General features: G+C 50.0%; 1 protein-coding gene across 1 annotated transcript; it reads left to right on the forward strand.

The window, feature by feature from the left end:
• Positions 1 to 7,291: 7,291 nt before the first annotated feature.
• On the forward strand, positions 7,292 to 16,150 carry LOC116411725 (secreted Ly-6/uPAR-related protein 1-like). The gene is made up of 3 exons (XM_031904554.1): positions 7,292 to 7,415; positions 11,073 to 11,192; positions 15,793 to 16,150. Exons 1-3 carry the CDS (start codon positions 7,364 to 7,366, stop codon positions 16,011 to 16,013), a joined length of 393 nt encoding a protein of 130 aa, XP_031760414.1. The 5' UTR covers positions 7,292 to 7,363; the 3' UTR covers positions 16,014 to 16,150.
• The last annotated feature ends 402 nt before the right edge of the window (positions 16,151 to 16,552 follow it).

Here is a 16,552-nt window from a genome sequence, read left to right on the forward strand (position 1 = left end):
AGAGGGTACACTGAGAGACACACTGAGTAGAGGGTACACTGAGAGACTCACTGAGTAGAGGGTACACTGAGAGACTCACTGAGTAGAGGGTACACTGAGAGACACACTGAGTAGAGGGTACACTGAGAGACTCACTGAGAGACTCATTGAGAGACAAACGGAGAGACACACTGAGTAGAGGGTACACTGAGAGACACACTGAGTAGAGGGTACACTACGAGACACACTGAAAGACACACCGAGAGACACACTGAGTAGAGGGTACACTGAGAGACACACTGAGTAGAGGGTACACTACGAGACACACTGAAAGACACACTGAAAGACACACTGAGTAGAGGGTACACTGAGAGACACACTGAGTAGAGGGTACACTGAGAGACACACTGAGTAGAGGGTACACTGAGAGACACACTGAGTAGAGGGTACACTGAGAGACACACTGAGTAGAGGGTACACTGCGAGACACACTGAAAGACACACTGAGAGACACACTGAGTAGAGGGTACACTGCGAGACACACTGAAAGACACACTGAGAGACACACTGAGTAGAGGGTATGCTGAGAGACATCCTGAGAGACTCATTGAGAGACATACAGAGACTCATTGAGAGACAAACGGAGAGACACACTGAGTAGAGGGTACACTGAGAGACTCACTGAGAGACTCATTGAGAGACACACTGAGTAGAGGGTATGCTGAGAGACATCCTGAGAGACTCATTGAGAGACATACAGAGACTCATTGAGAGACAAACGGAGAGACACACTGAGTAGAGGGTACACTGAGAGACACACTGAGTAGAGGGTACACTGAGAGACACACTGAAAGACACACTGAGAGACACACTGAGTAGAGGGTATGCTGAGAGACACACTGAAAGACACACTGAGAGACACACTGAGTAGAGGGTATGCTGAGAGACACACTGAAAGACACACTGAGAGACACACTGAGTAGAGGGTATGCTGAGAGACATCCTGAGAGACTCATTGAGAGACATACAGAGACTCATTGAGAGACAAACGGAGAGACACACTGAGTAGAGGGTACACTGAGAGACTCACTGAGAGACTCATTGAGAGACACACTGAGTAGAGGGTATGCTGAGAGACATCCTGAGAGACTCATTGAGAGATATACAGAGACTCATTGAGAGACAAATGGAGAGACACACTGAGTAGAGGGTACACTGAGAGACACACTGAGTAGAGGGTACACTGAGAGACTCACTGAGAGACTCATTGAGAGACACACTGAGTAGAGGGTATGCTGAGAGACACACTGAGTAGAGGGTACACTGAGAGACACACTGAGTAGAGGGTACACTGAGAGACTCACTGAGAGACTCATTGAGAGACACACTGAGTAGAGGGTATGCTGAGAGACATCCTGAGAGACTCATTGAGAGACATACAGAGACTCATTGAGAGACAAACGGAGAGACACACTGAGTAGAGGGTACACTGAGAGACACACTGAAAGACACACTGAGAGACACACTGAGTAGAGGGTATGCTGAGAGACACACTGAAAGACACACTGAGAGACACACTGAGTAGAGGGTATGCTGAGAGACACACTGAAAGACACACTGAGTAGAGGGTATGCTGAGAGACACACTGAAAGACACACTGAGTAGAGGGTATGCTGAGAGACATCCTGAGAGACTCATTGAGAGACATACAGAGACTCATTGAGAGACAAACGGAGAGACACACTGAGTAGAGGGTACACTGAGAGACACACTGAGTAGAGGGTACACTGAGAGACACACTGAGTAGAGGGTACACTGAGAGACTCACTGAGAGACTCATTGAGAGACACACTGAGTAGAGGGTATGCTGAGAGACATCCTGAGAGACTCATTGAGAGATATACAGAGACTCATTGAGAGACAAATGGAGAGACACACTGAGTAGAGGGTACACTGAGAGACACACTGAGTAGAGGGTACACTGAGAGACACACTGAGTAGAGGGTACACTGAGAGACTCACTGAGTAGAGGGTACACTGAGAGACACACTGAGTAGAGGGTACACTGAGAGACTCACTGAGTAGAGGGTACACTGAGAGACTCACTGAGTAGAGGGTACACTGAGAGACACACTGAGTAGAGGGGTACACTGAGAGACTCACTGAGAGACTCATTGAGAGACAAACGGAGAGACACACTGAGTAGAGGTACACTGAGAGACACACTGAGTAGAGGGTACACTACGAGACACACTGAAAGACACACCGAGAGACACACTGAGTAGAGGGTACACTGAGAGACACACTGAGTAGAGGGTACACTACGAGACACACTGAAAGACACACTGAAAGACACACTGAGTAGAGGGTACACTGAGAGACACACTGAGTAGAGGGTACACTGAGAGACACACTGAGTAGAGGGTACACTGAGAGACACACTGAGTAGAGGGTACACTGAGAGACACACTGAGTAGAGGGTACACTGCGAGACACACTGAAAGACACACTGAGAGACACACTGAGTAGAGGGTACACTGCGAGACACACTGAAAGACACACTGAGAGACACACTGAGTAGAGGGTATGCTGAGAGACATCCTGAGAGACTCATTGAGAGACATACAGAGACTCATTGAGAGACAAACGGAGAGACACACTGAGTAGAGGGTACACTGAGAGACTCACTGAGAGACTCATTGAGAGACACACTGAGTAGAGGGTATGCTGAGAGACATCCTGAGAGACTCATTGAGAGACATACAGAGACTCATTGAGAGACAAACGGAGAGACACACTGAGTAGAGGGTACACTGAGAGACACACTGAGTAGAGGGTACACTGAGAGACACACTGAAAGACACACTGAGAGACACACTGAGTAGAGGGTATGCTGAGAGACACACTGAAAGACACACTGAGAGACACACTGAGTAGAGGGTATGCTGAGAGACACACTGAAAGACACACTGAGAGACACACTGAGTAGAGGGTATGCTGAGAGACATCCTGAGAGACTCATTGAGAGACATACAGAGACTCATTGAGAGACAAACGGAGAGACACACTGAGTAGAGGGTACACTGAGAGACTCACTGAGAGACTCATTGAGAGACACACTGAGTAGAGGGTATGCTGAGAGACATCCTGAGAGACTCATTGAGAGATATACAGAGACTCATTGAGAGACAAATGGAGAGACACACTGAGTAGAGGGTACACTGAGAGACACACTGAGTAGAGGGTACACTGAGAGACTCACTGAGAGACTCATGAGAGACACACTGAGTAGAGGGTATGCTGAGAGACACACTGAGTAGAGGGTACACTGAGAGACACACTGAGTAGAGGGTACACTGAGAGACTCACTGAGAGACTCATTGAGAGACACACTGAGTAGAGGGTATGCTGAGAGACATCCTGAGAGACTCATTGAGAGACATACAGAGACTCATTGAGAGACAAACGGAGAGACACACTGAGTAGAGGGTACACTGAGAGACACACTGAAAGACACACTGAGAGACACACTGAGTAGAGGGTATGCTGAGAGACACACTGAAAGACACACTGAGAGACACACTGAGTAGAGGGTATGCTGAGAGACACACTGAAAGACACACTGAGTAGAGGGTATGCTGAGAGACACACTGAAAGACACACTGAGTAGAGGGTATGCTGAGAGACATCCTGAGAGACTCATTGAGAGACATACAGAGACTCATTGAGAGACAAACGGAGAGACACACTGAGTAGAGGGTACACTGAGAGACACACTGAGTAGAGGGTACACTGAGAGACACACTGAGTAGAGGGTACACTGAGAGACTCACTGAGAGACTCATTGAGAGACACACTGAGTAGAGGGTATGCTGAGAGACATCCTGAGAGACTCATTGAGAGATATACAGAGACTCATTGAGAGACAAATGGAGAGACACACTGAGTAGAGGGTACACTGAGAGACACACTGAGTAGAGGGTACACTGAGAGACACACTGAGTAGAGGGTACACTGAGAGACTCACTGAGAGACTCATTGAGAGACACACTGAGTAGAGGGTATGCTGAGAGACATCCTGAGAGACTCATTGAGAGACATACAGAGACTCATTGAGAGACAAACGGAGAGACACACTGAGTAGAGGGTACACTGAGAGACACACTGAGTAGAGGGTATGCTGAGAGACACACTGAAAGACACACTGAGAGACACACTGAGTAGAGGGTATGCTGAGAGACATCCTGAGAGACTCATTGAGAGACATACAGAGACTCATTGAGAGACAAACGGAGAGACACACTGAGTAGAGGGTACACTGAGAGACTCACTGAGAGACTCATTGAGAGACACACTGAGTAGAGGGTATGCTGAGAGACACACTGAAAGACACACTGAGTAGAGGGTATGCTGAGAGACATCCTGAGAGACTCATTGAGAGACATACAGAGACTCATTGAGAGACAAACGGAGAGACACACTGAGTAGAGGGTACACTGAGAGACACACTGAGTAGAGGGTACACTGAGAGACACACTGAGTAGAGGGTACACTGAGAGACTCACTGAGAGACTCATTGAGAGACACACTGAGTAGAGGGTATGCTGAGAGACATCCTGAGAGACTCATTGAGAGATATACAGAGACTCATTGAGAGACAAATGGAGAGACACACTGAGTAGAGGGTACACTGAGAGACACACTGAGTAGAGGGTACACTGAGAGACTCACTGAGAGACTCATTGAGAGACACACTGAGTAGAGGGTATGCTGAGAGACATCCTGAGAGACTCATTGAGAGACATACAGAGACTCATTGAGAGACAAACGGAGAGACACACTGAGTAGAGGGTACACTGAGAGACACACTGAGTAGAGGGTATGCTGAGAGACACACTGAAAGACACACTGAGAGACACACTGAGTAGAGGGTATGCTGAGAGACATCCTGAGAGACTCATTGAGAGACATACAGAGACTCATTGAGAGACAAACGGAGAGACACACTGAGTAGAGGGTACACTGAGAGACACACTGAGAGACTCATTGAGAGACACACTGAGTAGAGGGTACACTGAGAGACTCACTGAGAGACTCATTGAGAGACACACTGAGTAGAGGGTACACTGAGAGACTCACTGGGAGACTCATTGAGAGACACACTGAGTAGAGGGTATGCTGAGAGACATCCTGAGAGACTCATTGAGAGACATACAGAGACTCATTGAGAGACAAACGGAGAGACACACTGAGTAGAGGGTACACTGAGAGACACACTGAAAGACACACTGAGAGACACACTGAGTAGAGGGTATGCTGAGAGACACACTGAAAGACACACTGAGAGACACACTGAGTAGAGGGTATGCTGAGAGACACACTGAGTAGAGGGTATGCTGAGAGACACACCGAAAGACACTGAGAGACTCACTGAGAGACTCATTGAGAGACACACTGAGTAGAGGGTATGCTGAGAGACATCCTGAGAGACTCATTGAGAGATATACAGAGACTCATTGAGAGACAAATGGAGAGACACACTGAGTAGAGGGTACACTGAGAGACACACTGAGTAGAGGGTACACTGAGAGACTCACTGAGAGACTCATTGAGAGACACACTGAGTAGAGGGTATGCTGAGAGACATCCTGAGAGACTCATTGAGAGACATACAGAGACTCATTGAGAGACAAACGGAGAGACACACTGAGTAGAGGGTACACTGAGAGACACACTGAGTAGAGGGTACACTGAGAGACACACTGAAAGACACACTGAGAGACACACTGAGTAGAGGGTATGCTGAGAGACACACTGAAAGACACACTGAGAGACACACTGAGTAGAGGGTATGCTGAGAGACACACTGAAAGACACACTGAGAGACACACTGAGTAGAGGGTATGCTGAGAGACATCCTGAGAGACTCATTGAGAGACATACAGAGACTCATTGAGAGACAAACGGAGAGACACACTGAGTAGAGGGTACACTGAGAGACTCACTGAGAGACTCATTGAGAGACACACTGAGTAGAGGGTATGCTGAGAGACATCCTGAGAGACTCATTGAGAGACAAACGGAGAGACACACTGAGTAGAGGGTATGCTGAGAGACATCCTGAGAGACTCATTGAGAGACAAACGGAGAGACACACTGAGTAGAGGGTATGCTGAGAGACATCCTGAGAGACTCATTGAGAGACAAACGGAGAGACACACTGAGTAGAGGGTACACTGAGAGACACACTGAGTAGAGGGTACACTGAGAGACACACTGAGTAGAGGGTATGCTGAGAGACATCCTGAGAGACTCATTGAGAGACATACAGAGACTCATTGAGAGACAAACGGAGAGACACACTGAGTAGAGGGTACAGAGAGACTCACTGAAAGATACACTGAGAGACTTATTGAGAAACTCATTGAGACACACTGAGATACTCAGTGAGTAGAGAGTACACCAAGAGACACACTGAGAGACACACTAAGTAGAGGGTACACTGAGAGACACCTTGAGAGACACACAGAGGGGAGCTGAATGCCCCGTATATCCGGGCTGGCCAACAGGAGGCCAATGGGCTGATCTCCCAGTATGGCCCCAGTCTGCCCCAGGACTCTATAGACCCCCATTAATATTCTGGCCAGTCTGTAATTGTTCCTACTAATCTGCCCAATTAATGGCCTGAAGCTGATTAATGCCGTTTCCAGGGTCCGTTGATGACACGGCAACAAGAACCCACATTTATTCTGTGGCTAAAATGTATTTCTATTTAGCCAGTTATTCCTTCCCCAGCCTGTCAGTCACACCACTGCCTGGTTGCTAGGGTAAGTGAACCCCTAACAACAGTTTACGTGACACAACAGTGAAACAGAAACCCCCAAACGGAGGAGACATGAGACAAATCCTCTTATAGCCAATAAACAAACAGTCTGAGAGTGAATCTGGTCACATGATCCCCTGTAACTGCCCCCCCCCCTCACTAATAGGATTAGGGTAATTAGGCAATTTCTCTCTTACTACCCGGCGCCTCTAATTACATGAAATACAAGTCTTACATCATTCCCCGCCCCTCAATGCATTCTGGGTGCTATTAAAGGGGAAGTATACACACATTAACAATAAGGGACAGAATATTCCAGAAAGGTTACGTGAGTGTATTGCTGAGTATGGGAGTGTGAGGGGTGGCACGGTGCCCGGGCACAGAGCGTTATTCACACCTTCCATGTAATAACTGCCCTGAAACAATGTGGGATTATTGGCCTATAAAACACCTCTCCCCGGCAGGTCCAACCCCCATTGTTCTGAGCTAATGGGATCCTACGGGCCATGTTATATATACACCCTGCTGCCCTGATCCTGCCAGTCCTACCTGGGCACCAACATGAACGGGTGGATCGTGTACCTGGCGACTGCGGCCGCAACCTTGGCACTGGGTAAGAACCTTTAGAACCTTCCCATTATCCCTGGCAGATCCAATCTCACAAGATTCAATGAGGGGCCACTACGTTGGGTGAAAAAGAGGGTCCTTGTACCCCCGACAATGAGCAGTAACTGCAGGTTACTGGTCACCTGTTCAAAAAGCAAAGATCTTATTGGTTGCTATGAGTTAAGGGGGCAGATATCGGCTGCCGATTGTGGACCTTTAGACTGTATGGTCTACTTTGGGTGAAAAAGAGGGTCCTTGTACCCCCGACAATGAGCAGTAATTGCAGGTTACTGGTCACCTGTTCCAAAAGCAAAGATCTTATTGGTTGCTAGGAGTTAAGGGGGCAGATTTCGGCTGCCGATTGTGGACCTTTAGACCGTATGGGCACCACTGATGGTCTAAAATTGGGCAGAACCTGATTGGGCAGGTTTGATCTTCCATTGCATCGGGGGCCGCAACAGCTTATTGGTGCAGTCTTTGGTCCAATGGCGCCATGCCACCTTAGGTGGCCACATCGGGAGAAGATCCGCTTGTTTGGTGACCTCGCCATGTATTGGTTCCTCTAGTGCTTCTCTTATTACCCAGGTGGTGGTTAGAAACCCCAGATATTCCCCTTTACTGGGGGTCACAAGGTACAGGATCCAATAGAAACTGTTTTTCCATTAATTTCTGTTTAATGAGATGATCTAGGAAACCAACCAACTGGGTCAGAATTTGTGACGCTGGGTAAGAACCTCACAACCTTCTCGTTATCCCTGGCAGATCCAATCTCATTAATGAAACACAAGATTCAATGAGGGGCAACTACATTGGGTGAAAAAGGGGGTCCTTGCCCTCCGAAATCAGCAGTAACTGCAGGTTACTTGGCACCTGTTCAGAAAGCAAAGATCTTATTGGTTGCTATGAGTTAAGGGGGCAGATTTCGGCTGTCGATTGTGGACCTCTAGACCGATGGTCCAAAATTGGGCAGAACTTGATTGGGCAGGTTTGATCTTTCATTGGATCGGGGGCCACAACAGCTCATTGATGTGGTCCTCGGTCCACCGGGAGAAGATCCCCTCGTTTGGTGACCTCAGCAAACGAGCAGATCTTCTCCGATGTGCCCACCTAAGGTTCCTTTAGTGCTCCTTTTAGGATCTAGGAAACCAACCAAGTGGGTCAGAATATTTGACACTGGGCTACAAATGGGGACAGACCATGAGTGATGGTATTATGGTGGCTAATAGTGGCCCCCCAAGTTGTGTTTGTGGTGGGGAGCATTAGAAGTAGGTGGTGGGCTCCTCAACTACGAATTGACTACATCCAAGCTGAAGGCTACAGAGAGGTGCTGGGAGATGTAGTTGAGCACCAGCTTAGGGGTAACTGGGACACCCATAAGTTAGTAAGGGAGGTTTCTCTTACATTATAGAGAGCAGAAACGTCATTTGAGGATCAAAATGGAGGAGAGCATCTGTCATTTGTGTAACTGAAGGTTTTTGTCCATTGAGGCCACCATACACAGTCTAGTAGTGGTCCCACTGGTCTAGTAGCAACTGGGCATGCTGGAAATGTTTTTACCCAGTTGGCTTCTTCCACCTCCCCGGAACCATCTCCATTAGGGCCACTGGACACGGCCCCCAACGTTGCTTTGGGACTGGGAAATGGCAGAACTGGGTCGATGGATCCAAGGAGATCAAGAGCAACGATCCACTGGTGTGATCCAATTACCCCTAGGGAGTTACCTGATGTTGAACGAACATGTCCACATATTCCATTTGCAGCTCCTACAAAGCAGAGGATTGGGGGGGGGGATAAAGGAATCAGTCACATGACTGTGGGGTTTCGGTGTAACCCAGTTGGACTGGCGGATCCCCAGCTTCTCTGGGCCGGGGCCAAACATTAAAGGGAACAGGAGGATTAGGAGGGTGCGGTGATTTATATAATGAGAGGAACAACGAGTTCTAATGGTAATTCCTCATTTCCTATCCCAGATGTACTGCGACATCAGCAGCCAAGTGTTAATTGCGCCGGGGTGTGTAATGCACTGTCCCATACAGTCATGCGCTGCTGCATAGCAACTACTATTATATCATTCATTATCATACAGCAACGCTCTCATCAAAGCATTTCATTTACCCTGACTCAGCAAAACAACCCTCCTTACATTCAACCAGATAGACGTAGGGCAAGATGGAGGCTGTAGGGCAAGATGGAGGCAGTAGGGCAAGATGGAGGCAGTAGGGCAAGATGGAGGCAGTAGGGCAAGATGGAGACAGTAGGGCAAGATGGAGGCAGTAGGGCAAGATGGAGGCAGTAGGGCAAGATGGAGGCAGTAGGGCAAGATGGAGGCTGTAGGGCAAGATGGAGGCAGTAGGGCAAGATGGAGGCAGTAGGGCAAGATGGAGACAGTAGGGCAAGATGGAGACAGTAGGGCAAGATGGAGACAGTAGGGCAAGATGGAGACAGTAGGGCAAGATGGAGACAGTAGGGCAAGATGGAGGCTGTAGGGCAAGATGGAGGCTGTAGGGCAAGATGGGGACAGTAGGACAAGATGGAGACAGTAGGACAAGATGGAGACAGTAGGACAAGATGGAGACAGTAGGGCAAGATGGGGACAGTAGGACAAGATGGGGACAGTAGGACAAGATGGAGACAGTAGGGCAAGATGGAGGCTGTAGGGCAAGATGGGGACAGTAGGACAAGATGGAGACAGTAGGACAAGATGGAGACAGTAGGGCAAGATGGGGACAGTAGGACAAAATGGGGACAGTAGGACAAGATGGAGACAGTAGGGCAAGATGGAGGCTGTAGGGCAAGATGGGCACAGTAGGACAAGATAGAGACAGTAGGACAAGATGGGGACAGTAGGACAAGATGGAGACAGTAGGGCAAGATGGGGACAGTAGGACAAGATAGAGACAGTAGGACAAGATGGAGACAGTAGGGCAAGATGGAGGCTGTAGGGCAAGATGGAGACAGTAGGGCAAGATGGGGACAGTAGGACAAGATAGAGACAGTAGGACAAGATGGAGACAGTAGGGCAAGATGGAGACTGTAGGGCAAGATGGTCACAGTAGGGCAAGATGGAGACAGTAGGGCAAGATGGAGGCTGTAGGGCAAGATGGTCACAGTAGGGCAAGATGGAGACAGTAAGGCAAGATGGAGACAGTAGGGCAAGATGGAGACAGTAGGGCAAGATGGAGACAGTAGGAAAAGATGGAGACAGTAGGACAAGATGGAGGCTGTAGGACAAGATGGAGACAGTAGGACAAGATGGAGACAGTAGGGCAAGATGGAGACAGTAGGGCAAGATGGGGACAGTAGGGCAAGATGGAGACAGTAGGGCAAGATGGGGACAGTAGGGCAAGATGGAGACAGTAGGGCAAGATGGAGACAGTAGGGCAAGATGGAGACAGTAGGGCAAGATGGAGACAGTAGGGCAAGATGGAGACAGTAGGGCAAGATGGAGACAGTAGGGCAAGATGGAGACAGTAGGGCAAGATGGAGACAGTAGGGCATTATTATATCCAAAGTGCCAGTTAGTAGAAACCAAGGCCTACATGTTGTCCCTCTATTTCAGCACTCACTGTGCCGAGCGGTAGACAAAAAAACCACTGAAAATCTGATCCCAACTTGCAAGGAAAACCTCTGCGCCGTTAAATGCCCCTCTCTCTTTCTTTTCCAGTCCATTCGCTACGGTGTTACACGTGCGATGATTATACAGCGAGTAAAGATTGTTCTTCTGTCAAAAACTGCTCAGTCACTACGAGATACTGCAAAACTGCAGTCAAAAGCCCCGGCGTAGGTAAGTTCCCAAGATAGAGGCTATTATCCCCCCTACTGCTACTATAGGCACCATCTCTCCCTACTATACCTGCTATCCCACAGCCCCAGTCCCTTCCCAGAGGCTATTATCCCCCCTACTGCTACTATAGGCACCATCTCTCCCTACTATACCTGCTATCCCACAGCCCCAGTCCCTTCCCAGAGGCTATTATCCCCCACTGCTACTATGGGCACCATCTCTCCCTACTATACCTGCTATCCCACAGCCCCAGTCCCTTCCCAGAGGCTATTATCCCCCACTGCTACTATAGGCACCATCTCTCCCTACTATACCTGCTATCCCACAGCCCCAGTCCCTTCCAGAGGCTATTATCCCCCCACTGCTACTATAGGCACCATCTCTCCCTACTATACCTGCTATCCCACAGCCCCAGTCCCTTCCCAGAGGCTATTATCCCCCCACTGCTACTATAGGCACCATCTCTCCCTACTATACCTGCTATCCCACAGCCCCAGTCCCTTCCCAGAGGTTATTATCCCCCCACTGCTACTATAGGCACCATCTCTCCCTACTATACCTGCTATCCCACAGCCCCAGTCCCTTCCCAGAGGCTATTATCCCCCCACTGCTACTATAGGCACCATCTCTCCCTACTATACCTGCTATCCCACAGCCCAGTCCCTTCCCAGAGGCTATTATCCCCCCACTGCTACTATAGGCACCATCTCTCCCTACTATACCTGCTATCCCACAGCCCCAGTCCCTTCCCAGAGGCTATTATCCCCCCCCACTGCTACTATAGGCACCATCTCTCCCTACTATACCTGCTATCCCACAGCCCCAGTCCCTTCCCAGAGGCTATTATCCCCCCCACTGCTACTATAGGCACCATCTCTCCCTACTATACCTGCTATCCCACAGCCCCAGTCCCTTCCCAGAGGCTATTATCCCCCCACTGCTACTATAGGCACCATCTCTCCCTACTATACCTGCTATCCCACAGCCCCAGTCCCTTCCCAGAGGCTATTATCCCCCCACTGCTACTATAGGCACCATCTCTCCCTACTATACCTGCTATCCCACAGCCCCAGTCCCTTCCCAGAGGCTATTATCCCCCACTGCTACTATAGGCACCATCTCTCCCTACTATACCTGCTATCCCACAGCCCCAGTCCCTTCCCAGAGGCTATTATCCCCCCACTGCTACTATAGGCACCATCTCTCCCTACTATACCTGCTATCCCACAGCCCCAGTCCCTTCCCAGAGGCTATTATCCCCCCACTGCTACTATAGGCACCATCTCTCCCTACTATACCTGCTATCCCACAGCCCCAGTCCCTTCCCAGAGGCTATTATCCCACTGCTACTATAGGCACCATCTCTCCCTACTATACCTACTATCCCACAGCCCCAGTCCCTTCCCAGAGGCCATTATCCCCCCACTGCTACTATAGGCACCATCTCTCCCTACTATACCTGCTATCCCACAGGCCCCAGTCCCTTCCCAGAGGCTATTATCCCCCCACTGCTACTATAGGCACCATCTCTCCCTACTATACCTGCTATCCCACAGCCCCAGTCCCTTCCCAGAGGCTATTATCCCCCCACTGCTACTATAGGCACCATCTCTCCCTACTATACCTGCTATCCCACAGCCCCAGTCCCTTCCCAGAGACTATTATCCCCCCACTGCTAACTATAGGCACCATCTCTCCCTACTATACCTGCTATCCCACAGCCCCAGTCCCTTCCGAGAGGCTATTATCCCCCCCACTGCTACTATAGGCACCATCTCTCCCTACTATACCTGCTATCCCACAGCCCCAGTCCCTTCCCAGAGACTATTATCCCCCCACTGCTACTATAGGCACCATCTCTCCCTACTATACCTGCTATCCCACAGCCCCAGTCCCTTCCCAGAGGCTATTATCCCCCCACTGCTACTATAGGCACCATCTCTCCCTACTATACCTGCTATCCCACAGCCCCAGTCCCTTCCCAGAGACTATTATCCCCCCCACTGCTACTATAGGCACCATCTCTCCCTACTATACCTGCTATCCCACAGCCCCAGTCCCTTCCAGAGGCTATTATCCCCCCACTGCTACTATAGGCACCATCTCTCCCTACTATCCCACAGCCCCAGTCCCTTCCCAGAGGCTATTATCCCCCCACTGCTACTATAGGCACCATCTCTCCCTACTATCCCACAGCCCCAGTCCCTTCCCAGAGGCTATTATCCCCCCACTGCTACTATAGGCACCATCTCTCCCTACTATCCCACAGCCCCAGTCCCTTCCCAGAGGCTATTATCCCCCCACTGCTACTATAGGCACCATCACTCCCTACTATACCTGCTATCCAACAGCCCCAGTCCCTTCCCAGAGGCTATTATCCCACTGCTACTATAGGCACCATCTCTCCCTACTATACCTGCTATCCCCACAGCCCCAGTCCCTTCCCAGAGGCTATTATCCCACTGCTACTATAGGCACCATCTCTCCCTACTATACCTGCTATCCCACAGCCCCAGTCCCTTCCCAGAGGCTATTATCCCCCCACTGCTACTATAGGCACCATCTCTCCCTACTATACCTGCTATCCCACAGCCCCAGTCCCTTCCCAGAGGCTATTATCCCCCCACTGCTACTATAGGCACCATCTCTCCCTACTATACCTGCTATCCCACAGCCCCAGACCCTTCCCAGAGGCTATTATCCCCCCACTGCTACTATAGGCACCATCTCTCCCTACTATACCTGCTATCCCACAGCCCCAGTCTCTTCCCAGAGGCTATTATCCCCCCACTGCTACTATAGGCACCATCTCTCCCTACTATACCTGCTATCCCACAGCCCCAGTCCCTTCCCAGAGGCTATTATCCCACTGCTACTATAGGCACCATCTCTCCCTACTATACCTGCTATCCCACAGCCCCAGTCCCTTCCCAGAGGCTATTATCCCATTGCTACTATAGGCACCATCTCCCCCTACTATACCTGCTATCCCACAGCCCCAGTCCCTTCCCAGAGGCTATTATCCCCCCACTGCTACTATAGGCACCATCTCTCCCTACTATACCTGCTATCCCACAGCCCCAGTCCCTTCCCAGAGGCTATTATCCCCCCACTGCTACTATAGGCACCATCTCTCCCTACTATACCTGCTATCCCACAGCCCCAGTCCCTTCCCAGAGGCTATTATCTCACTGCTACTATAGGCACCATCTCTCCCTACTATACCTGCTATCCCACAGCCCCAGTCCCTTCCCAGAGGCTATTATCCCCCCACTGCTACTATAGGCACCATCTCTCCCTACTATACCTGCTATCCCACAGCCCCAGTCCCTTCCCAGAGGCTATTATCCCATTGCTACTATAGGCACCATCTCTCCCTACTATACCTGCTATCCCACAGCCCCAGTCCCTTCCCAGAGGCTATTATCCCATTGCTACTATAGGCACCATCTCTCCCTACTATACCTGCTATCCCTCAGCCCCAGTCCCTTCCCAGAGGCTATTATCCCCCCACTGCTACTATAGGCACCATCTCTCCCTACTATACCTGCTATCCCTCAGCCCCAGTCCCTTCCCAGAGGCTATTATCCCCCCACTGCTACTATAGGCACCATCTCTCCCTACTATACCTGCTATCCCACAGCCCCAGTCCCTTCCCAGAGGCTATTATCCCCCCACTGCTACTATAGGCACAATCTCTCCCTACTATACCTGCTATCCCACAGCCCCAGTCCCTTCCCAGAGGCTATTATCCCCCCACTGCTACTATAGGCACCATCTCTCCCTACTATATCTGCTATCCCACAGCCCCAGTCCCTTCCCAGAGGCTATTATCCCACTGCTACTATAGGCACCATCTCTCCCTACTATACCTGCTATCCCACAGCCCCAGTCCCTTCCCAGAGGCTATTATCCCACTGCTACTATAGGCACCATCTCTCCCTACTATACCTGCTATCCCACAGCCCCAGTCCCTTCCCAGAGGCTATTATCCCCCCACTGCTACTATAGGCACCATCTCTCCCTACTATACCTGCTATCCCACAGCCCCAGTCCCTTCCCAGAGGCTATTATCCCCCCACTGCTACTATAGGCACCATCTCTCCCTACTATATCTGCTATCCCACAGCCCCAGTCCCTTCCCAGAGGCTATTATCCCCCCACTGCTACTATAGGCACCATCTCTCCCTACTATACCTGCTATCCCACAGCCCCAGTCCCTTCCCAGAGGCTATTATCCCCCCACTGCTACTATAGGCACCATCTCTCCCTACTATACCTGCTATCCCACAGCCCCAGTCCCTTCCCAGAGGCTATTATCCCCCCACTGCTACTATAGGCACCATCTCTCCCTACTATATCTGCTATCCCACAGCCCCAGTCCCTTCCCAGAGGCTATTATCCCCCCACTGCTACTATAGGCACCATCTCTCCCTACTATACCTGCTATCCCACAGCCCCAGTCCCTTCCCAGAGGCTATTATCCCCCCACTGCTACTATAGGCACCATCTCTCCCTACTATACCTGCTATCCCACAGCCCCAGTCCCTTCCCAGAGGCTACTATCCCATTGCTACTATAGGCACATACTATATTTCAGGTTACCCTTTCAATGGGAATGAGGAGGTGCGGCGAGTGTGCGCAGAGAGCTGTGAGCAGACAGATGAGGACACCCTGGGGAACGACGGACCTACTTTTTGCTGTAACTCCGACCTGTGCAATAACCGAGGCCTTTACTCCCATTCCAACTCTCTGGCTGCCGCCGTGCAGAGCCTTGTAGTTCCGATACTGACCGTAACTGTAATGAGAATATGTTTATAACCGGGGCCTCATTCAAGTACTTGGTCGGGGCCCCTCTTTTCTTCCTGCCATTCTTCAGTCTTTAAGCAACTAAATATTTCAGTGTAATATATTTTATTTAAAAATTGCAATAAAAGAGCAAATTAAATAAAAACAGATTATTTTGTTTCACAGCTCTGAGGGACTGGGTTCCCTTTCTCTACGTCGCACTAAGGGTTAATAGCGGCTGCGCCCCACGGTGTTGCTGGGATTCCAGATTTAGGATGAGAATCGGAGCAGTGGCCCGGGGGGAATTACCCCCAAGCAACATTACGGTCGTATTTACAGCACTGGGGTCAGGAAACACCTTAATGGATTTCAATAGGGAACATTGTATAACAGGGCAGTGCTAGAAAAAACAGACTACTTCTATTGCCCCCTGCTGGCACACAGGTAACATTACATCTTGACTGATGTACAATATCAATATACGTGTGAGATACAGATCATTATCCCCAAGGTTTGGGGGTGCAGGAGTATAGGGGGGCCAGTGGGGTCCCTGACTGATGTACAATATCAAT

Source organism: Xenopus tropicalis, chromosome 6 (assembly GCF_000004195.4).
Source record: "Xenopus tropicalis strain Nigerian chromosome 6, UCB_Xtro_10.0, whole genome shotgun sequence".
NCBI classification, from domain to species: Eukaryota; Metazoa; Chordata; class Amphibia; order Anura; family Pipidae; genus Xenopus; species Xenopus tropicalis.

Coding starts and splice junctions, on each gene's coding strand:
- LOC116411725 (XM_031904554.1), top strand. CDS start 7,364: ATGAACGGGTGGATCGTGTACCTGGCGACTGCGGCCGCAACCTTGGCA. Junction 7,416..11,072: donor GGCCGCAACCTTGGCACTGG/GTAAGAACCTTT, acceptor TTTCTTTTCCAG/TCCATTCGCTACGGTGTTAC. Junction 11,193..15,792: donor AGTCAAAAGCCCCGGCGTAG/GTAAGTTCCCAA, acceptor ACTATATTTCAG/GTTACCCTTTCAATGGGAAT.